This window comes from Trichomonas vaginalis, chromosome IV (assembly GCF_026262505.1).
Source record: "Trichomonas vaginalis G3 chromosome IV, whole genome shotgun sequence".
Classification (NCBI taxonomy): Eukaryota; Parabasalia; order Trichomonadida; family Trichomonadidae; genus Trichomonas; species Trichomonas vaginalis.
In genome coordinates this window covers 28,403,701-28,423,971 of record NC_067206.1, presented here as the reverse complement: position 1 = coordinate 28,423,971, position 20,271 = coordinate 28,403,701, and the positions used below count along the sequence as shown (strand labels likewise).

General features: G+C 34.0%; 13 protein-coding genes and 3 pseudogenes across 16 annotated transcripts, besides 3 other annotated features; 4 read left to right on the top strand and 12 right to left on the bottom strand.

Annotated features, from left to right (window-relative positions):
- Positions 1 to 636: 636 nt before the first annotated feature.
- Positions 637 to 20,271: part of a mobile genetic element that runs on past the window's edge.
- On the top strand, positions 1,727 to 2,341 carry TVAGG3_0184650 (protein of unknown function, DUF4106 family; the record flags this gene model as incomplete). The annotated part of the gene is made up of 1 exon (XM_051225769.1): positions 1,727 to 2,341. The coding sequence occupies one exon, from the start codon at positions 1,727 to 1,729 to the stop codon at positions 2,339 to 2,341; it is 615 nt and encodes a 204-aa protein (XP_051110755.1).
- Positions 2,220 to 20,271: part of a mobile genetic element that runs on past the window's edge.
- Positions 2,342 to 2,738: a terminal%2Cinverted (terminal inverted repeat of Maverick-1C transposon ID:TVAGG3_0184470).
- On the bottom strand, positions 2,812 to 3,036 carry TVAGG3_0184640 (uncharacterized protein; the record flags this gene model as incomplete). Its single annotated transcript, XM_051225768.1, has 1 exon — positions 2,812 to 3,036. One exon carries the CDS (start codon positions 3,034 to 3,036, stop codon positions 2,812 to 2,814), a length of 225 nt encoding a protein of 74 aa, XP_051110754.1.
- TVAGG3_0184630 (repellent protein 1 family) lies at positions 3,086 to 3,544 on the bottom strand (the record flags this gene model as incomplete). Its single annotated transcript, XM_051225767.1, has 1 exon — positions 3,086 to 3,544. One exon carries the CDS (start codon positions 3,542 to 3,544, stop codon positions 3,086 to 3,088), a length of 459 nt encoding a protein of 152 aa, XP_051110753.1.
- TVAGG3_0184620 (uncharacterized protein) lies at positions 3,575 to 3,934 on the bottom strand (the record flags this gene model as incomplete). Its single annotated transcript, XM_051225766.1, has 1 exon — positions 3,575 to 3,934. The coding sequence occupies one exon, from the start codon at positions 3,932 to 3,934 to the stop codon at positions 3,575 to 3,577; it is 360 nt and encodes a 119-aa protein (XP_051110752.1).
- Positions 4,085 to 5,070, bottom strand: TVAGG3_0184610 (annotated as a pseudogene). The gene has a single exon. A coding segment is annotated over exon 1 (986 nt).
- On the top strand, positions 6,153 to 6,716 carry TVAGG3_0184600 (uncharacterized protein; the record flags this gene model as incomplete). The annotated part of the gene is made up of 1 exon (XM_001293016.1): positions 6,153 to 6,716. The coding sequence occupies one exon, from the start codon at positions 6,153 to 6,155 to the stop codon at positions 6,714 to 6,716; it is 564 nt and encodes a 187-aa protein (XP_001293017.1).
- On the bottom strand, positions 6,815 to 7,372 carry TVAGG3_0184590 (organellar and viral DNA polymerase type B; the record flags this gene model as incomplete). The annotated part of the gene is made up of 1 exon (XM_001293015.1): positions 6,815 to 7,372. One exon carries the CDS (start codon positions 7,370 to 7,372, stop codon positions 6,815 to 6,817), a length of 558 nt encoding a protein of 185 aa, XP_001293016.1.
- On the bottom strand, positions 7,712 to 8,667 carry TVAGG3_0184580 (organellar and viral DNA polymerase type B; the record flags this gene model as incomplete). The annotated part of the gene is made up of 1 exon (XM_051225765.1): positions 7,712 to 8,667. A coding segment is annotated over one exon (956 nt), but the record flags the coding sequence as incomplete, so codon positions are not given.
- On the bottom strand, positions 9,653 to 10,572 carry TVAGG3_0184570 (organellar and viral DNA polymerase type B; the record flags this gene model as incomplete). The annotated part of the gene is made up of 1 exon (XM_051225764.1): positions 9,653 to 10,572. A coding segment is annotated over one exon (920 nt), but the record flags the coding sequence as incomplete, so codon positions are not given.
- TVAGG3_0184560 (uncharacterized protein) lies at positions 10,663 to 11,136 on the top strand (the record flags this gene model as incomplete). Its single annotated transcript, XM_051225763.1, has 1 exon — positions 10,663 to 11,136. One exon carries the CDS (start codon positions 10,663 to 10,665, stop codon positions 11,134 to 11,136), a length of 474 nt encoding a protein of 157 aa, XP_051110749.1.
- On the bottom strand, positions 11,925 to 12,263 carry TVAGG3_0184550 (KilA, N-terminal/APSES-type HTH, DNA-binding family; the record flags this gene model as incomplete). Its single annotated transcript, XM_051225762.1, has 1 exon — positions 11,925 to 12,263. One exon carries the CDS (start codon positions 12,261 to 12,263, stop codon positions 11,925 to 11,927), a length of 339 nt encoding a protein of 112 aa, XP_051110748.1.
- On the bottom strand, positions 12,352 to 12,963 carry TVAGG3_0184540 (organellar and viral DNA polymerase type B; the record flags this gene model as incomplete). Its single annotated transcript, XM_051225761.1, has 1 exon — positions 12,352 to 12,963. The coding sequence occupies one exon, from the start codon at positions 12,961 to 12,963 to the stop codon at positions 12,352 to 12,354; it is 612 nt and encodes a 203-aa protein (XP_051110747.1).
- Positions 15,604 to 16,014, bottom strand: TVAGG3_0184530 (ATP binding; the record flags this gene model as incomplete). Its single annotated transcript, XM_051225760.1, has 1 exon — positions 15,604 to 16,014. The coding sequence occupies one exon, from the start codon at positions 16,012 to 16,014 to the stop codon at positions 15,604 to 15,606; it is 411 nt and encodes a 136-aa protein (XP_051110746.1).
- TVAGG3_0184520 lies at positions 17,830 to 18,643 on the bottom strand (annotated as a pseudogene). The gene has a single exon. A coding segment is annotated over exon 1 (814 nt).
- On the top strand, positions 18,661 to 19,436 carry TVAGG3_0184510 (annotated as a pseudogene). The gene has a single exon. A coding segment is annotated over exon 1 (776 nt).
- Positions 19,657 to 20,269, bottom strand: TVAGG3_0184500 (uncharacterized protein; the record flags this gene model as incomplete). Its single annotated transcript, XM_051225759.1, has 1 exon — positions 19,657 to 20,269. A coding segment is annotated over one exon (613 nt), but the record flags the coding sequence as incomplete, so codon positions are not given.

The following is a 20,271-nucleotide window of genomic DNA, read 5'->3' as shown; positions in this document are numbered from 1 at the left end:
AAAACCTTCTGCCAAGTTGTCTGACAAGAAAGGTTGCAATGGAATTTTCTATGTCGGATACCAATATGCTCCAGAAGTTTTTATGGGATATAAGATATATTCTAACTCTGACTTAGTTCAAACAGTAACATGGGCAAACTATGAATGGTTCGCTTTGAGAAACTCAGTACAACCACAAGCTAGAGAACAAACAGACCAGTATGCAACTATTGAGAAAATAAGAAGACTTGACCCTAACGTTCCAGGAGTTTATGTTAACCTTTCTGGTTCAGATGGAACTGCTGCCACTAAAGTAAAACTGAAACTTAGAGTTCCTTTGTCATCTTTCCTCATCTTCAGGTTTTTAAGATACTTGCCAAACTGGGCATGAAAAATTTCTATCGAACTTACTCCAAGCAAAAATAACTTAGTCATTGCACCAACACAAGACCCATTCACTATTGAAGCCAAAGCAACAGCTCAGGAAACATTCGCTGCCTTTTGCAAAAACAAAGTTGACTTAGACTTTGGTTTCTCAAACTTCAACAATGAAGTAAACTACTATATGAAGGATAATGGTGGTGCAAACGTATGGACCCAGTTAAGTTCACATGCGAAAAATTTGAATGCAAGAGAATAGAAAGCAGACTTGCAGTCTATATGTTGGACCCAGATATTTCAAATGCTTTAGCTGCCAAATATATTGCAGTTCCACTTATGTTCCCTATACACCAAATATCTGTCAAAGACTTTGCAGGTGAAGTTGGAAACCAAAGTGCTGACCCAGGTGCAAGAACAGATATTGCCTTAACAACTGCAATGAAACATGCAGATACTATGTTTGTACTGTTCAGACGAACTATAAATGACTATTCTTGTTTCTACAACCCTGGTATTAAATATCATATAAACATAGATGGCAAATATTATCCAAGAGAAGAATATTCTACAGTTGAGGATATGAGGTCATACAACTTGACATTAGATGCTATGAACTTTAACAACAACTTCACAACAACCATTAACCCTGAAATGCAAAGTTCTATTATGCCATATGTGAAAGTATGGACTCATACAGGAGGTCAAAAAACTCAATATACAAATGGAGACCGTTCAAACTTTTGGCTTGGCATTCCATTTGCTGACTCAGAAGACTTTATGGGTGGTATTTCAACTGTTGGTACTGTACAAATACAATATACTGGTGACAGAGACGGTCCAGATGAATTGAGAGCAAAGAAGTTTACAAAACCAATAGCACTTTTCACGGAAGATGCTCTTTTGAAGATTCGTTCGATGAAACCTGCTGGGGCTCCTCAGATTGGCATAACGACAGCTTCCATCGAGCAGATTTTGGCAGCAGGTCAGTAAGTTGTTCTTTGACACTTTTCTCACCATCGTAAATGGTTATGACACCTGTTTTGACATAATATTGTATTATAAACTTACCTTTAGAAATATCTGTAAGTTTTGAAGTTATATTTTTGTCTGCTTCAAGAACTTTCACCATTTCAGTTATACCAACTTTCTTTGCTTTATGAAAATATTTAGGTTCAGCAAAGACTGCTATTCTATAACATTTTCCATTGTTTGTGTAAAGAACTATTCTGTCAATGAACTTGTATTGTTTGTGTGTGTAAACTTTGTTTTGCTTCAATTCGAAGAGATACTCGAATGCGTCCATATTTTTATTCTAAGTAAAATGTCATTTCCGAAAAATAGAAGCGTAAGTGTTTCAAAAGGTTTAATGGCGGTGGCAGATGTGAAGTTAAATTCACCAACTCAAACAAACAGTCAAAGTGTTATTGTCAATGTCAAAGACAGAGATGTTGAAATGGGGAAACCATACGAAGACGAAGATGGTATAACAATTGTTCCTGTAAAAGAACCAACATATCCTGAAGTTAACAGAGACTTAAGTTCTGTTGCAGATATTCGAAACGACTACCAACAACTGAAAGACAAACTTCAAACTCAGGAGAAGATTTGTCAAGCTTTAGGTATAATGTTAAACTTGGTCGAACACAACCCTGTAAAAGTGAACTTATATGTCATTGCACCTCATGAAGTTTTGAAAGAACTATTGAAACTTTTGACAGAGGCAGACGATATAAACATCAAAGAAATAGAACCCGACATTAGTTGCTGTGGTGTTTCATATAATGTCATTGACAAGATATACGTTATGAAAGGAGGTGAAACGTTGAACTTAAAATATAGTTTCCCAGACGTTATAAAAAAGTTAGTATACAAGTCTTGGTTATGGTGGCACTGCGTTCCACCTTACCCAATACTTGTGAATTTGACACTTTACAAAACCACTAACGCATATTTTACAATACAAACGACAACACTAATTTAACCTTAAATATTTACAAAGCCGCCAACCACTTCACCTCACTAACGAACTCACTAATGTAAAAAATAAACGTTCTCACTAACGACTTCACTAATGTTCTCATAAATTTTCCTCAATATCTTCATCATCAGTGTTAACCCTATTGTAGTCATACTTGAAGCCATAAACTTTCTCTAACTTCTTAACGTACAATTTACATAACTTACCTTCGTCATCGTATGGTTTAATGATATAACTATTTCTATCTTTATAAACAGTCAATGAAAAGTCAACTGGTCTCGGATGTATTTGAAAGAACATGTTATGCTCAGGAAGGAAGAATAAATGTTTAAATGTATGTTTGTTATACTGTGGAATTCGAATGAGTTGCTTTTGTTCTGTCATTTACATAAAAATAAAAATTTTCAGTAAAAATAAAACTAACGTTAAAAATTTCTCATAACATAAACGTTCTCATTGCTTTATAACTCTCTTCATTTCTCCAACTCTTCTAACTTCTTCTTAAGTTCAGCAATGTTGTCTTCATGTAATTTAATCTTTCTCAAAATTCCTTCTTTATCTAATGGTTGCTTTATCTTTCTAAACTGAACTCTACCATCCTTCATAGTATGAATGTAAAAACCTTCTGGAATAGTTCCTGATTTAATGTATTCTACCAAAAACTTTTGTTTCATTGCTTCAGTGACTTTAGTAGTCATTTCAATCAAATAAAAATTTTAATATTAAATAAAAATAACGTTATTTTTTTCAGTATGGAAACGCAGGAGTTTTACGATTTATTTGATGAGTAGGTTCTGGTTTAAATGTTGGAGTCGGTTTAGGAGTTGACTTTTGAATAGGAGTTTGTACTTCCATAGGTTCAGGAGTCATTGAAGGTTTTGCTTGTGAAGGCGTTGGTTTTGACGATGGTGTCGGAGTTTGTTTAACTTCATGTACTTCAGTATTATTTACAACATTTGCTTTATTTCTTTTCAACATCATTACTGCTCCTGCTGTAACTAGCAAACCTAATGGGAGACCATATTTTATATAAGGACTTGACCAAATGCTATTTTTGACAGGAGCTGGTGGAACACCTAACCTTGGTGAGACTGCTCTTTGCCATTGTGCAGCTCGTAAGAAATATTCAATAGGTGCTCCATAATCGTTTGGTAAAGTTTGTTTCATAGATGGTGAAGGTTCACGAGAGCTTGATGAAGAACTCATTTATAAGCTTTAAAAATAAACGTTCATCCTTTATTCCTCACTGTCGTCAGTTGCTAAGTTATAGTCGTCAAGTCTTATTATTGGTATGCCTGACTGTCTTACTTGTATTGCAAAGCAACAATCCCTTATAAATCCAATAAGTGGCTTTGGTACGTTTTCAGTTGCTAGTTCAATAGGTCCTTTAACAGACAATTTGTATGTTATTGGAGCAGTAGATGTTTGACCTTGCTGGAAGCAAAAGTCCACTTCTGTTGGAAAACCACATAAGAAATGTGTGTTGTCATAGCTATCCCATTTATGTTCCACACTACCATCATCCACCAATGACCTCATAACATCTTCATTAAATCCTATCATATCATTGTTTGTATTGCAAGCGTTCGCAACCATTTCATAAAATACAGGTCCATATGATTTTTCAGGTTCTGCAGGCATATTTCCATAAGCTCCCATGGAAAGCTGAAGATATTTAAACTTAGGGTTCTCAAAATTAACATAATAGTTGTCTTTCTTTCTAAATAGTGCCCAAATACTTTTAACATTAATAGGCGTATAAGCTGCTGTAAATGTTGCACTTGAACTATCTGTATTCTTTGAGAATGAACCGTCCATAGGAATCCAATCCATAACTTTAACAGGAAAACATAAAGCCTCGTTTGTATAATGTTCTACAAGTTCTGTATAAATGTTAGGGTCTAAAGAGAATGACTTTGGATGAATGAAACATTCATTAAAATCCATCTTTGTTCGAAATAGTTGCTGGGTTACAGTTGTAATAGTAACTGTTCCACTAGCTTCTACTGACTTCGTTATCATAGTGAATGGTTCATTCCATGGAACAAATTTATTTGTCGGTGGATTTGAATCTGAAGCAAATGCAACTTTAAGAGTTGGATTGAAAGCAATGATATCATTTACAGATATAGATGTGCATTGTAAGGCGTCGCTACTGAACTTTACTTTAAGCTGAATGTTACCAGCAAATGCAGGAATAAATCGAATAGCTTCTAATGGTAAAAACTTTCTAACAGGAATTCTTAAACGAAGCTTAAAATCAAATGATTTTCCTGCTGTAATTGGACCACTAACAATTTGTCCTGTTCTGCATGTTCCCGAATGACTCCATACATCTTCATGTCGAGTCTTTGAGAAAACATCTACTTTCTTTATTTGTTCGGTAGTTTGTGAGTTTGAAGTTATATATGCTTCTTCTCTTGCGTTGTCTTGAGAATATACGATACGACCATTTGCAAGGATTTGATATCCAGCAACTGCATAGAAAGCGTCATCGAAACCAATCCAAAATCCTGGTGGGTTTGTTTTATTGGAACCTGAACCAATTTCTTTATCTACAATAAATTGACCTTCCATTTTATACGTAATGAATGTATTGTAAAGGTCCAACATATTTTCACCAGGAGGTGAGAGATTGAATGTTACCCATGTGTTATCTTTAGCAGTTCCAGGTTGTGATGGAATCTTTGCGTCAGAATATTTTCTATTAGTGTCACCAATTTGAACTGCATTGTCTATGATATCGAAATATGAGCGAATCTGATGAATATGCTCTGCTGGAGTAAATTCGTTTAGCTGTTCGTTCTGCATGTATTTACTTCAGATAAAAATATCTATTTACTTCATTATTCTCACTCTTCTTCTTGGAATTCGTGGTGGAAGTTGTTTCTTGACATTTTCAATGAACTGTACATTCTCTTTTGTCTCAACTTCTTTCACTGGTGGGTCAGGGTTCTTTGACTCGGTTTGCTTTTCAATGAAATTCACGAACTTTGCAATAAGCTCTTGGTTCGTTATTGAAAGAACATCTGGCTTCTTTTCTTCTTGTTCTATTGACTTTTCAGTTTGAATAGAAGGTTTTATATGGGCTTCACCCTCGGTGCCATGCACCTTAATGTTGTCGCTCTCTGCATTCGCTAATGGAACCTTTCTTTTTCTTACGTATATTTTACCATCTTTACTCTGACTTACGTAATAGAAAGGATGTTGTATTCCTCTTGCGTCATTTAATATAATAGACTCTCGCTCTGATTTTGACAAGCTCATTTTACATCGGTTAAAGTTTTAATTTTGTTTTTTATCTGCAGTCAAATGACTCAGACAAGCCCTACAGACAAGACCCAAGGGGTCATAGATTTTGAAGCATTGAAGAAAGAAATTCGCGAGCAAATTTTATCCGAACTGAAGGAACAAAAACAAGAACAAAAGCCAGAGAGACCAAAGAGAAAACTTAGTGAAAAACAACTTGCTGCATTAGCTGCTGGAAGACAAAAGAACCCAAGACTACTGGCGAAAAAAGCTAGAGAAGAAGCTGAAGCAAAAGCTAAAGAAGCTGAAGTGAAGAAAAAGTAAATGGTTTATTTTTATTGGAACTAAATGTATAGACAAATACCTTTATCTGTTGCGTTCAGTAGTGAAAACCCTGACGTCAAAATAAAGGGGAACAGAGTAACGTGCATTTAGGAAAGTTGACTTTATACTTCAAGTCGAGATAGAAAATGACGAACAGTCTTTAAGCGCCCAAAACATTCACATATACAAATACTTTAAAGACGATACAACATTGTTGCAATGTATGATTTCATTTAATGAAATGTTCGAGAAAAAGTTTAACATTGAAGTACAAACTTTACAGCCTTTACGTGAGTTTCTTGCACAACTGAAAGAAGAAGGTAGTCAGCCACAACTTATAGACTTTCATTATGAATTTAATGAAAATGAAGATGGAACACATGACTGTCAGTTTGTTATATATTCACCATTCAATGAAGTCGCTAAAGAGAAAGAAAATCCATTACGTATAAGATTTCAAATCTCTGAACCAAGTGATGATTTCAAGAATGTTTTCAATTATGATGCAATGCTTCCGAGGAAAAATGAATTTTCAAAGATTGTAACACCTGGCATTTGGGATAGAAAGCAAGCTATTCTTTTCTCTAATATAGCCAAAGGCGTTGAAAATGAGTTCATTGGTCATACAAGAACTACACCACTTCCTAACCCTAAATACTATAAATTAACTGGCTTCAATCGTGAGTTTTGGATAGACATGTTCTCCACTCATGACCATAACTGCCCAGTGTTCTTACCTCCAGACCATAAGGACTGTCTCTACATTGAAGCACAACTCTTAAACTCTACCATCGCAGTATTGTAAATGATCACATGGGCTTCGCCCTTGCCGCTAGCGACTTATTTTTATCATGAATGGTCTCACTGCTGACAAAAATAAATGACCTCAGAACTTAAGCTTTCTTATGAATGAAGTCTTAGTCTGAATAGAAAAGTTAAACTTTTCAGCAAAGCAAGGACTAGAAGACTTACATAAGTCAAATCCAATCTCTTGACATCATGAAGTGCTTTGTAAAGTTTCATTAAACTGAACTCAGAGTCTTTGTCATATGTTCCAACAGGTATGTGAATGTTCTTATCTTCATTGTAATAGCATTGTATAGCTTCAGGAAACATTTCATTAGCTGTTAAAGCAAGAACGTCTTGTTTTACACCTTTACAACGTGCATGGAATGCAACTTCATTTAAATCGTTAGTGAGTAAGTCTATGTAAGTCTTCTTTCCACAAAATATTGACTTGTATGCTAAACTTTGTTTATCTTTTGTGATTTCTGCAAAGTCAGAATGGAACTGACCTAATGTTTTACCAATAAGTTCTCTACCGTATCTCTTCTGAAATTCCTGAGCTAACAGTGGGATGTCTTCATTGAAAATATGCATGCTATCGCAGTCCTGGTAAAATATTTGAAGACCCATGTCCTCAGCAGTGCAAAACACTTCATTCATTATTCTCTTCGACATTGATAGAATATTTACACCAAGTGGGCAAAAGTTAAAGTGTCTGCAAATGCTTTTCGTTAGCTTGAAAATAGTTTTATCTGAACCATCCAAACCTTCGAACTTAACTATATGGTTGTAATTTCTTATAGCATATCTTATAGCATCTTTGTCATCTACTATGGTTATTTTTGACTCAATAGGAGATAAAATGGTTTTGCCATAAATGCTGTTCAGAATGAGTTTTATAATTTCTTGTAATGGGTTTTCTTCTTTCTTATACTTTAACCTTAACTCAAACAATTTCTTAACTTCATCTCTTATTCTAAATCTCTGTTTCCATCGTAATAGTATCCTTGCAACACTTCACATTTGACACCTTGATATTTTATGAGGTCTTGTAATGTTATATGGTCAACATACATTAAACAGCAAGTGTTTGAACTTCTGGGAACGTTAAGTTCTGGATTTAGTTCAGGGTCACAAACTATTAAAGGAAAGTGTCTATGTATTCCAATCTCTGTTATCTTAATGAGAACAAAGAAGCCAGACATAAACTTTTCACCAATGGGTTCCTTTTGGTCGTCATCGAATAAATGTCTCATGAGATACTCTGTGCTTAACATCTCATCCTTCAATACTTTTGGAATTCCTTCTAAAGTATAAAGTCTTGCTATAGCTGATGGATATAATGAAACAGCGTCGAAGTCAGCAATGAGTTTCTTTTTGCTCTTTTGTTTAATGTTATCTGACAACATACATCTTCCACCTTGAATGCATCTCGAAATAAATTCTCTTGGTTTATTTGAGAGGTCATAAAGATTTCCATTCGGGAAGTATACTCTGTTCTCAAACAATTTGTTAGCAATAGAACAAATACTAACGTAGTCATAAACGTTTAAATCAAACTCTTTCAATAAGTCATTGCGGAACTTTACAAAACCTTCTCTTAAAATTCTTACATCTTGTTTGCAGTAAAACGTGCTATATTTTTCTAAGTCGAAGTGGTTCTCATCTATTCTGCAACCTTTGATGGAATCTATGTTCTTCATAAATGTATCTGCATCCTTGACAAACTTACATGCTTCAGAAATGACACCAGTTCTGTTGTCATTTGCTAACAAAACACTGCTGTAGTAGTTATATGGAAATACTTCTTTCGGTCCTGTTTGTAAGTTAAACATAGCAGGAAATAGTTTAAGCTTCTTATTTATAACACTGTAAGAGTCTTTTATAATAATTGCCCGTCCTTTATATAAACCAGTTATTTGCATTGTTCGTGAACCTTTAATGATGGGAGTTCCTTTCACTTCTGTCATGTGTCTTAAGATGAAGTTTATATCATAACTGAGGTTATGGAAATATATTAAACTCTTGTCAGGAAGTCGTTCCAAAAATTCTGTTGCACAGTTCTGACCCCAAATGCTTTCACTCACTGAACCATCTTCACTGTCATAACAGATGTTAAAAGCTTTATGAAAGCCATCGGTACTACACTCAAAGTCAGCAAAGAAAACGTGCTCAGGAATGAACTTGCACTTATTTTTATTTACTTCTTTTGACTCGGCTTTCTTCTTCAGTTGTACACAATACTTTGGAGCATATGTCAAATCTTTAAATGGTGCAAGGTTCTGTTTATATAAGTCAGTCGTATATGTGAAAAGTTCTCCATAAGAAATAGGTTCGAAATATTTGCACTCCCACAATGTTTTCATAACATCCCATAACGGTGTTGTTCTATCATAACGAACTACATATTTGTTCTCTCTCTTTGTATAAATTTCATCTGTTTCTCAATGTTCATTCCACCACACTTTCAAGAATTTCTTTATAGTTTCGAATGAAGTATGTTGTCATTGGAAGTCTTTCGTTTAGCATGTAGTGGTCTTCAACAAGAAGTAGTCAATAGTTCGAACAGTTTCACATTCTTTTGGTATGTATCTCTTTATTTCATTATGTCTTGAGTCATTGAAGTAACCAATGGTAACATTAAATGCTATACCTGTTGCGTCAGAAATTTCTTGTACTTTACTTTGAGGAAAGTCTCTAACACGAATGACTTCTCTCATGTGGTCAATAGTTTCTTCATTTACTCCAGCCTGAATGCAAGCATAAACGAAACAATTGTCTTCTGTCATAAGTGTTGCAGTTCTTTTGTTCAGTTCATTGAAGATTTGGTAGCGTTCAAGATTTATAGGTAATGTGCAAAGATACTTCCAGAACTGACCGCTTCTCTTCTTATAAAACTTCTTTTCACCATTATCTTTCCAAAAGCTTTCTATAAGTGCTGGGTTTCCTGTTTGCTTAAGAGCTTCCAAAATGGCTTTCTGGTCATTTGTCAGTGTGCTTTCATCTCTATATGGTCTCTTTTTTGGTTTGCCTTTCTTTACATCTGACATCGTTAAGCCTTCATATTCTGTTAAATCATACATCTTTATTTCAGTAAGATTCTTTATGTTTGTCAAGAAGAAGTCATAGTGCATTTCAACAATACCTGCAGCATTTGCTTCTATCTCTGATATAAAGTTCTCCTTCAAGAGCTGATGTAGTAATGTTCCAATATTATTGAGGTTTAACGTAGAACATTCATACTTTCCACCAAGTTTATAACATACCATCCATCTCTGTTGTGAGTTTATTTTAATTTTCTCTAAGAGTCTCATGAAAACCTTACCGAAATGTTTGTGTAAGTAGTCTCTGTTTGGTTCATCTAAAGCTTCGATGTTAAAGTCAATGAGTCTATTGCCTGACTTCACATTTCTCTTCCTATTCTCTTCATCTTTCTTTAACCATCTCTCACCTTCTTTTGGTTTGTCGTCAATGGAACGAATGACATCGTTAGCTTTGCGAACTTGTTCTATAGCACTTTTAAACATCTCTCTTCTCTGTTGTTTCAGTGTGTCGTCTCTTCTTCTTGTTTCACCAACGTTTGCATTTGTTATGTCAAACATTTCTCTTCTTACTTCATGAGGTATTGAACGTCTATGATATAAGTCAATAGCAACGTCATTTAAAGGAAAAGTTCTTGCATGGACTTCGTCCTCGCCGCGTTGCGGCTTTATGAACTCATGAATTCTATCATAACTTATTGCACCATTGTAGTCTTTAATGAAGTCAGCGAGTGCTTTTTTGTTTGTTGCGTAATGTTTTGCAACATCTATGTTAGCTTCTGTAAGAAGTTGTTTTATTTCCGAGTGTTCTAACTTAGACAACTTCCGATACATCTTTAGTAGGAAATAAAAAAATATTTTTTGAAAAAATTAGATTAGATTTTTTTAAGTTATTTTTCAAAATAATTTAATATTTTTATTTTAATGAAACACATGCAAGATTGCAAGTTCTTTTCATACAATACTCTCGCTACTGCCATCAAGAATGAGTTCAATGGTGCTTCAAACGTTAATGTTATCTTTAACAAGAAGTTTGTGAAAGAATCTAAGTTTGGTCAGTATGTCAGACCATTAGCTATTGTCATTGACCGCAAACGTTATACTTCACAAGAGTTAGCAGTAGTTTTGAAACAAAAGGGTTTCTTCGTGAATGTCAAAGATACTCATTATACTGTCATAAAGAACTCTAACATTGACTTCTTCAGTATTGCTATGAATCTTTCCGAACAGAAAGAATATAAGAAGGGTGAAACAAATGTGAAATATTATCCTTCATCTCTGAAGACAATAACGAACAAAGATGTTATACAGAAATTCTTACCAAAGGTTGAAGAAGCTTCTATTGACATTGACGAAGGAAGTGAAATGGTTGAAGAAATTGACCCTGAAGCTATTTAAGCAAAAATATATTTTTGGTTAGTCTTCATATCGATATTTTACAACAATTCCCCAATCTATAAACTTTTCATACGCTTTTTCATAAGCTTTATATACCTTCAGAAATTTTGCATAATCTTTAGAAGCATTTAGATATTGTTTAAATGCTTTATATACCTTCAGAAATTTTGCATAATCTTTTACATGTTGTTCGTTCTCTTCTTCTGTTAAGAGTTCTGAATATTCTAAATTCATGTTCTTTCATATGAGATAAAATTTTATAAAAAAAAATAAAATTAGCTTAGATTTTTTTATTCTTCCTCTTTGAAGTTATCGAAATATTCTGTTATTTTTTCCTTCAGTAATGGTAAGTCTTCTTTGAATGTAAGTATTGTGCAACCTTTGATGTCATAGTGTGTTTGAGGAAGAGTACTTTTGACAATTTCCTTTATTTGCTCATTCGGTGTCATTGAAATCGGTAAGTTTTCACGATAGATCCAATTTCTGTCAGATTTGTAAATCTTAGCAAGGTCATAAAAGCTCTTGTTGTTTCTTCTGACTAAATGCAACATAACCATATCTTTATCTTCTTCTTTCTCCAACTCTTCAGCTATATATCATATACTTATAACTCTTTTCCTTTCCTTTTGGTACTGAACGTGGTATTCTTTTATTCTTTTCTGTATGCTTTTGTCTTTGGATTCAATGACTTCATCTTTTGCTTGAAGTTTCTTTTCCATCTCTCCACGTTCTGCTTTATATAGTTCATCTAACATCATGAAAATATAACAAGCATAACGAGGTGAAGCTCACATTGCTACAGCATTTACTAAAAGTCTATGAACATAATAACCTTTCAAACCAGGTGCCAAATTCTTGCGATTTTCGAATGGAATCTCTTCTCTCGGTTTTCCGAGGGAAGCAATCATATGAGGAAATTCTTCTAAAAGTTCTTTTGTCTGTTGGTTTTCAAACCAATGATATGCTTGCTTTGTAGAACGAAGAGCATTCATTATACTTTGCATTTGGTACATGTCATCTTTGACCGAACGAATGAGGCGAAGTTGTTTGTTATATTGTATGTATTCGTATTCTTCATTTATGGCTTCATGAACGATAGCAGTTGTTGTGTTCTCTAATGTTGACATTACTGTCTTTACATACAAAATAAAAAAATAAATAAAAATAAAACTAACTTTATTTTCTGACTTTCACAAAAGACCAAAAATAAACGCTTTACATGTATTTTTCAGCAACTTCGTCAAATAATTTTATAGCTTTATCTATCTCATCTACTTCAAACGTTTCTTTACCTTTCATGGGAGCACCATACATTTTCTCAAACTTTTCAAGTAGTTCTGTTTCTGCAGCTCTCATATCATTAACGAACACAACCTTGACTCTATTGACTGTACTGTCATATCTTTGAGTTATATTATATGTTCTTCCTATCTTATATCTCTTTGTATTGAAGTCCTTCGGTTTCTGAACGATGTAAAGTAAGCCTTCACTGCAACGTTCCGTATCGAATGAACCATAAGTTATGAAGTTATATCCAACAACTGGGTCAATCCATAACAAAACTATTGGTATAAGACTTTTGTCAATGAGATATGCTGTAGTTCCATAGAATCTTACTGATATCATAAGCTCAGGATTTCTTGTCAAAATTTTCTGAGTTGAAGCATTTCTAACCCAATGGTTTGTTTTCTTTTCAGATGGAGATATAATGTCTGACAAAGAATATTTGTTGTATTTCTTTGAGTATCTTACGTTTAAATCACCTATTCTAACCACTTTGGTGTCATTGTCTATCTTTCTAACTGTTTCAAACTCAATGTTTGTCATTACTGTCTTTACATACAAAATAAAAATTTTTCTTAGAAAAAAATTAGCGTTATTTTTTTATCTTAAGGAAAATTCATGATTTTTGTTGCTGAATTCAATAAAAATATATTTTAGGTGAAGAGGTGAGATTTCACCAGTTTTCTCACCTAATTTTTCACCCCAGTTATTTTATAAGCGTTTTACATGGTAAACGTTATTTTTTAAATTTTGTGAAAACTCAACGGTTTGACACATGCCCTAAAAATTATTTTACTCAGAATTTTGTTGCTGAATTCAATAAAAAATATATTTTAGGTGAAGAGGTGAGATTTCACCTGTTTTCTCACCTAATTTTTCACCCCAGTTATTTTATAAGCGTTTTACATGAATTGTACGATGTATATTTGAAATTCTAAACAATTTCGTAGCTTCTATTTCTTCTGTCAGTATGTCAAAAGTTTTAACAATGCCGAAAGTTTCTTTATACTTCTTCTTGACATCAGATAATAGGAAATCGTCAGCTGTTGGATAGTTTTTTGTTCAGAAATGCTAACATGTCCATTTTATCTTCTGCTGGTTTCTCTACTTCTTTCTTTAAGTCAGCATAGTTTCGTTCTCATACGTTCTATCTCTTGACGGAGTAGTTATATTTCCTCATTGCTGCTTTACATTTTGAACCTTGCGGATTCATTTTTGCGTTATACATTGAAATTTGACCTGCTAGAACAACTAAGGCGTCAATGGTTTTCTTTAACTCAAAAGTTGTTGGTTTTAATTTGTCCATTCCATATTTTAGATCTTTTATCTTTATCTCTTATCTGCCATACACATTCAGCAACTAATGAAACAAAGTTGTCGTATGTCTTAAACTCCCCAGATTTATATATGTCAGAGATGTTCTTATATACCATGTCGCAATCTTTGTCCATAACTTTATGGTTGCAATGATTATCCTAGAAACTCATAGTTTACTTTACGTATGAACTTCTTTATTTCTACTGAGTCAGTTGGTTTCACTTCTATTTCATCGAATTCATGAATATGAGCTTTTGTTGTTGGATTTCAGGCAATTTGGGTAAATGGTCAATAATGTCCTGCATGTCATAAAGATACTGTTTCATTTGTTTCATCTTTCGCACTACAGTCTAAATTACTTGTTAAAAGTTCTTGCTTAATTCTTTGTATTTCTGTCTCAAAAGTATATGAAGAAGGAATGAAGCTTTTCATCTCTACTAACATAGATGTAGGATTCATGACTAAAGAGTTTGGTGCTGTAGTTGTTTGAATTGTTGTTGTAGAACCTATTGTTGAAATCATATCTTTACATACAAGATATAAAAATAAATAAAAATAAAACTAACTTTATTTTTTCTATCTTAAGGAAATTCATGAAAATTCACGAGACCCAAAGGGTCTGAGCCGCTAAGCGGTGAGGGTGAGAAAACAGGTGAAATCTCACCTCTTCACCTAAAATATATTTTTGTCTGATTTACATCCAACGAAAAAGTTTAGAAGAATTTTCTTATTCTTTCTGGTAAATGCTTTGTCTGATTTACATCTAATGAAAAAGTTTAGAAGAATTTTCTTATTCTTTCTGGCATATTTTTGTCTTTCCAGTACTCCCGCTCTAATGGTCCCAGATGTGTTGGCTTCGACTCTCTCAAGTTCTTAGATGGTATAACATCTTCAACGCCTCCTTCATATCTTACTTTATAAGTGTCATCGTTTATGTTATAGTCAAGTATTTCAATAACCACTCCTCGCTTTGCTTCGTCAATGGTTTCAGCAAGTTTGCCATTACTACTTTCGACTAATTTATGACGAGGATAAAACGCAATAGAGTCGTCAGCAGCTTTTATAAGATATCCATTACCTTGCGTAGAGTCTACGATATAATAATTTCGACTTAACCTTAAACGTTTCTTTGTCGTCAAGAACTACACGAACTTTTGTACCAGGAATGATGGTAAATTGTGTTGAATTTCTGATATTTTGTGTTTGGCTTCGTTTCTTTTGTATATACTTTTCTTCTTGTTGTTGTGTCATTGAATTTGGTGTATGTCCTGTTGTAGAATTTGTTGAGGAATTATATACTTCGAGAAAATGTTTCATTGTTTCTTCGGTAAAGTCTCGCTCTTGTTTAAATCTCTGAGCGTTCTTATGAAGCGGTTTATGATGCCGAGTATGTTATGGTTATGGTCTTCAGTAGTGTAGTGAGTTATGTTATGCTTAATGAGAAATTCTGTGATTTCGTTGCTGAGGTATGCACTGTCTTGGTCTGATGTTAAAGTACTTGGGTTATGTTCTGCTACAAACTTTTGTAAAACTCTTAACACTTCACGAGTTCCTTTGTTCATTGGATATGCATATGCTTTACGAGTGTTAACATTTATGAAGATGAGGAATGGTTTATGTCCTCCTTTTCTGCTTTGAATGAGAGTGTCAAATTGGTATGCGTCAGGAGTGTTGGAGTAAATTGGTAAAAAGTAGTCGTAAGGGTTTATTTTTGTTTGATGTACAACATTTTTGTCAAAGAACCTTTTCACTTCAGCTCTGTTAGTAAATCCCCAACTCTTTGCAGCTTCATTGAACTTCTTAAATGACCTCCATGGATGTTGTTCGAATACTTCTTTCAAGCTCATTTATGTAAAGTTAAAGAGTTTAACCAACTCGTATCCAAGCGTGCATTGTTATATAAGGAGGCATATAATCTTTTCCATTACCTGCTGGGTCTGTAATACCAGCTACAACATGTGTATGATTTCCTGCAGTTCCACAGAAAATACCTGTGCTAACATCTTTGGGGTCATCTGAGATATCATATCTGTTCATTCCCTGTCTATTCGAACCCGCTGCAAGATTTATATAACCTCTTTTTGTTATTGAATGTGAATGGTTTCCTTCCACAGATGTTCTTCCACTGAACCTATGCATATGTGAAGGAAGGTTTTCAATACCTATTTTCTTTGAACCTCCCATCTTCATTGACTGCGTATTAGTGTAGAATGGAAAACTGTCAACTATTTCATACCATCTACCACCAAATAAAGTGTTTGGATTTATTGGATTCATAGACGTATAAACAGCTCCTATAGGATATATTAAATCATATATGCTCATAACTCTATAAACATATTCTAAAGAACTTATGTCATTAAATACCATTTGGAATGTATCTCCCGGATGAAATGTTGCATTTGTTCCACTTTTATAATGTAATGTTAGTTCAATAGAATTATCCAAGAAAAATTCAAAAGTATCTGGTTGAAGACCTCTAACAAATTCAAATGGAGTTGCTGGTTCACCATTTATAATTTCTGTTGTAAATGTCATTGTATCTGGTTTCGAAAATTTCTTTGTTAGTTCTGCATCCACATAAGTTTTGTCTGCTTTCTTATCTAACATTGCTGGTAGTTCATGTGCTTCAAAGTTTCTGGCATGACCTTCAATATTCCTGCAACTGTTATCTAAATTGTTTAGTGTATCTTTTACGCTTGTACTTGGATTCTCTAAAGGTGCACTTGAACCAAGGTCAAAGTTCAGTATTATGTCATCAGCTCTAACAGTAGTGAAGGATTCATGTGTATGGTTTTTGTCTGCTTTACTGTCTAAAGAAGTTTGAAGTTCATTTATATCGGAGATATTGTGTTTATGAGATTTCAAAACTTTGTTCGTTGCGTCAAGTTCATTTTTGTCAGCTTTACTTTTAATAGCATCTTCAAAAGTTATTTTTGCCTTAACTCTTAACATAAATCTTGGTTCAACTAATACACCGTTAACAAAGAAGTATGAAGCATAAATTTCAGCGTTATAACCAAATGTTTGTGGTGCTATACCTGTGTCATACTGTACAGTACAGTGTATGTCATAACCTTTAGCACGAATGAATTTATATCTTCTTTCATTAACATTTTTCGTCTTCACTTCTTCATCCTGTGTTAAATATCCATGATAGTCCGTTATAATCTGTTCATCTGAACTTATATAATGAACATGGTTCTTGTCCGCTTTACTATTTAATGTAGCTTGAAGTTCATTTATATCGGAGATATTGTGTTTATGAGATTTCAAAACTTTGTTCATTGCGTCAAGTTCATTTTTGTCCGCTTTACTATTTAATGTAGCTTGAAGTTCATTTATATCGGAGATATTGTGTTTATGTTCTTTATCTGCTTTTTCGGCTAATTTCTCTTCTATCTCATTTATTTCAAGTTCATGCCTACCACCACCTCCCGAAGAAGTATTTTTCTTCAGCTCTTGAAGAACGTCCACTTCGCCATCTTTGGTGTCAATAATGAGACTTTGAGTTAAAACCTTTCCTGTCTTAATGGATGTTTGTAAAACTTCTTCTTCACCGTGTTCGGGGTCATGGTCGTCATCATATCTTGTGAAATCAGAGATGTTGTCATACATTAAGCATATCTGTCTCAAAAGTTCTGCTATTTGAAACTGGAACGAAAGATATACAGAACTTTCATCATCTCCTAAAGTCAAGTCTGCTTTCTTAAGTATTTCTTGAATGTATGCAATGAGAACAGAGTACCTTGGAAAATATTCGAACAATATTTCATTAGTTGTTGGTTTTGGTGGTTCTTCTGAGTTTCTGTTGGAGTTTCTGCATCTCTTGACTTCAATGCTCTTGCTCTCAAAGACCTAAATGTTAGAGCACCGGGTTTTACAAAGGACTTTATAAATGCTTTAATAGTTCCTGGTAAGTTATTGTTAGCATTAAGTAAGTTCCTTATGCTTCCATCATGTACGTCCATAGCACTATGTAAAAAATCTATACTTTTCTTGTAGTCAGCAATAGACTGACTGTGATTTTTTAAAGATTTGTCAATACCTTTAAGCCAATCTTCATGCATGTCTGATACTGAGCCAAGAATATCATTTGCTTCCTTTAGTGTATTTTGTGCTTCTCGTAAAGTATCCAATCCCGTACGTGCATTGTTTGCTATACGTCTTACAGTATCTATTTGACTCCTTGTTTCTTGCATCCAACCAGATAAAGTTTTAATAGTATCCGAACCATTTGAAATGAAGTTCAAAGCATTTTTAACGTCATCTAAACTTCTTCACCAAGTACTGCCCATATCTTTCCGATTTGGTATTGAAGAACTCCATATGAAGCAGCTGTTAAACCAGTATTTATAAGGTCCCATATCCATGATTTAGCAGTTTTTCCATCCTTTCCATCCTTTCCATCCAAACCGTTTTCGCCTTGAGGTCCTTGTATTCCTTGTATTCCTTGTGGTCCTTGTGGTCCGGTGTCACCCTTCTCTCCTTTCAGTTCATCTTTATGTTCGTTATAATATTCTAATGTCATAAGGTGTACATCATTACTGCTACCAGCAACGCCGAGAATTTGTTTCTCATTCATGACTAAATTCTTTAGGCATTTAATGTTGTCGTCAAATCGAAAGCTCTTTAACAATTCAATGAGAACATTCAGTACTTTCACTAATGAGGCATCTACTGTTGAATTTATATATTGCACCGTTCCATCATTTATGATGGGAACCTTGCTTGTTGTAATGAATGGGTCATAAGTGTTAAAAGTATCGAAATCAATGACTTTTTTAGTTTTTCCATCGTCAATGACTAAATCATTGCCTTCAATGGTTAAAGTTGAGTTTTCGTTTACTAGTTCATGTGCTCTTCTTGCTTCATTTGTTTCATACGCATATGCAGCAATAGTCATATTTTAATGAGAATAAAATGTTGTTCTATTTGCAAAGTACAGACCCAAACGAATACGGGACAGTAAAGCTACAAACAAACTTAGGTCTTCAGAATGAAGCGCTTGCTTTCAGAGTTGTTGACTTTAATACTATTGCTTCATTCGTTATAACTGACGAAACAGATTTCATGGAGCTTGAAATAGATGGAAAGAAGCATGAAATAAGATTTCACAATAATGTAGAATATAAGATGGAAACATTAGCTGGAGTGTTAAATGCTCTCATAAATACTACAATAAACAAGGATAACGAAGAAAACTTAATGAATGTTAAACTTATTGCAGGAGTTTTGAAGTTCAGTTATGCGAAGGAGTTTAAGTTAACACGAATGAGTCATAGAGTTCAATTGCTTCTGGGAGCATACCATATGACATTTCCTTTGAAAAGTGTTGACAAAACGATTGAGATGAAATCTGTTCCATACGTATGTTATGGTAATTGTTTGTACGTTGAGTCAAAAATAGCTAATGTCACAGGTATTTCAGGAGTTAATAGTAAAGGTTCAGTAGAATATAAGTCTTTCTGTTATGAAGTAAATTCAATGTTCATTCCAAACGTTCCTGTCATAGTAACTCATTTAGGTAAATGGGTTCGCATTAGCCCTCACAATTTGAAAGATATGCAATTCAGACTAGTTGACTTTCAAGGCGAGCCGTAGAACTGAAGGCACCAGTGCGAATGACTGTTGAAGTTGACTTTTTAGAAAATATTAAATGCAACAGCTTACAAGAGAACTCAGAGCTAAAAATATAAAGTATGAATGTTATGTATTAGGGCATGAACTTTGGTTGTTGCTGTTTGATGAAACAAATGAGTTAGTTATGTCAGTCAAGAGAACAGAAAAATATTGTGTTAGTGAAAACTGCACCAAGTCAATAAGATTAGGTTTGCATTATGAAGATGAGTTCGATACTGTTGAAGAAGTTTTGGATAGATATTACAAATTGCTAACTTGAATTTACTACTGACTGCTTTAATTTACTAAAACATATTTCAAACAAATTATAGTAAGTAGATAGTTTTGTATACTCGTTCGAATAATTATACTTAAACTCAACTCCTGGAGTACCTGGTGTTTCAATGATGCGGATGTTACCTATTTTCATGAATATTGGAGTTTGACCACAGCATTCGATTTCAGGGTCGAGATAGTCAATGACACATTGCTTTCCTGTTATTCGTGATATAATATTTTCAAGGTCCTCCTTTGTTAGAATTATTTGGTTCTTACTTATAAGATTTGTCAAAAGCTTCTTATCGTCTTTGAGTAAAATTGTTTGATATAACTGAAGAAGGTAATGGTCTACGTTATCTGAAGGATTTGTTTGAACATTTGTGTAAGGGTTGTCGTTGGCTTCTCTTGAAAGAACTTGGTCCAGTGGTGGATACTCTAACTTAACATCTGATGTAGCGTTAGCGTTTGAAGCTGTGTTTAAATTCACCGACTTAAGATCTGGTTCTTTTTCTTTCAAACACTCCGAACTATAGTTCTTTATGACAATATTGTTTGTCGTTCGTGAGTCAACATTTGATGTTGGTTCAATTGGAACATTAACGGCACCAGCTAAGATGGATTTGCTTCTCATTT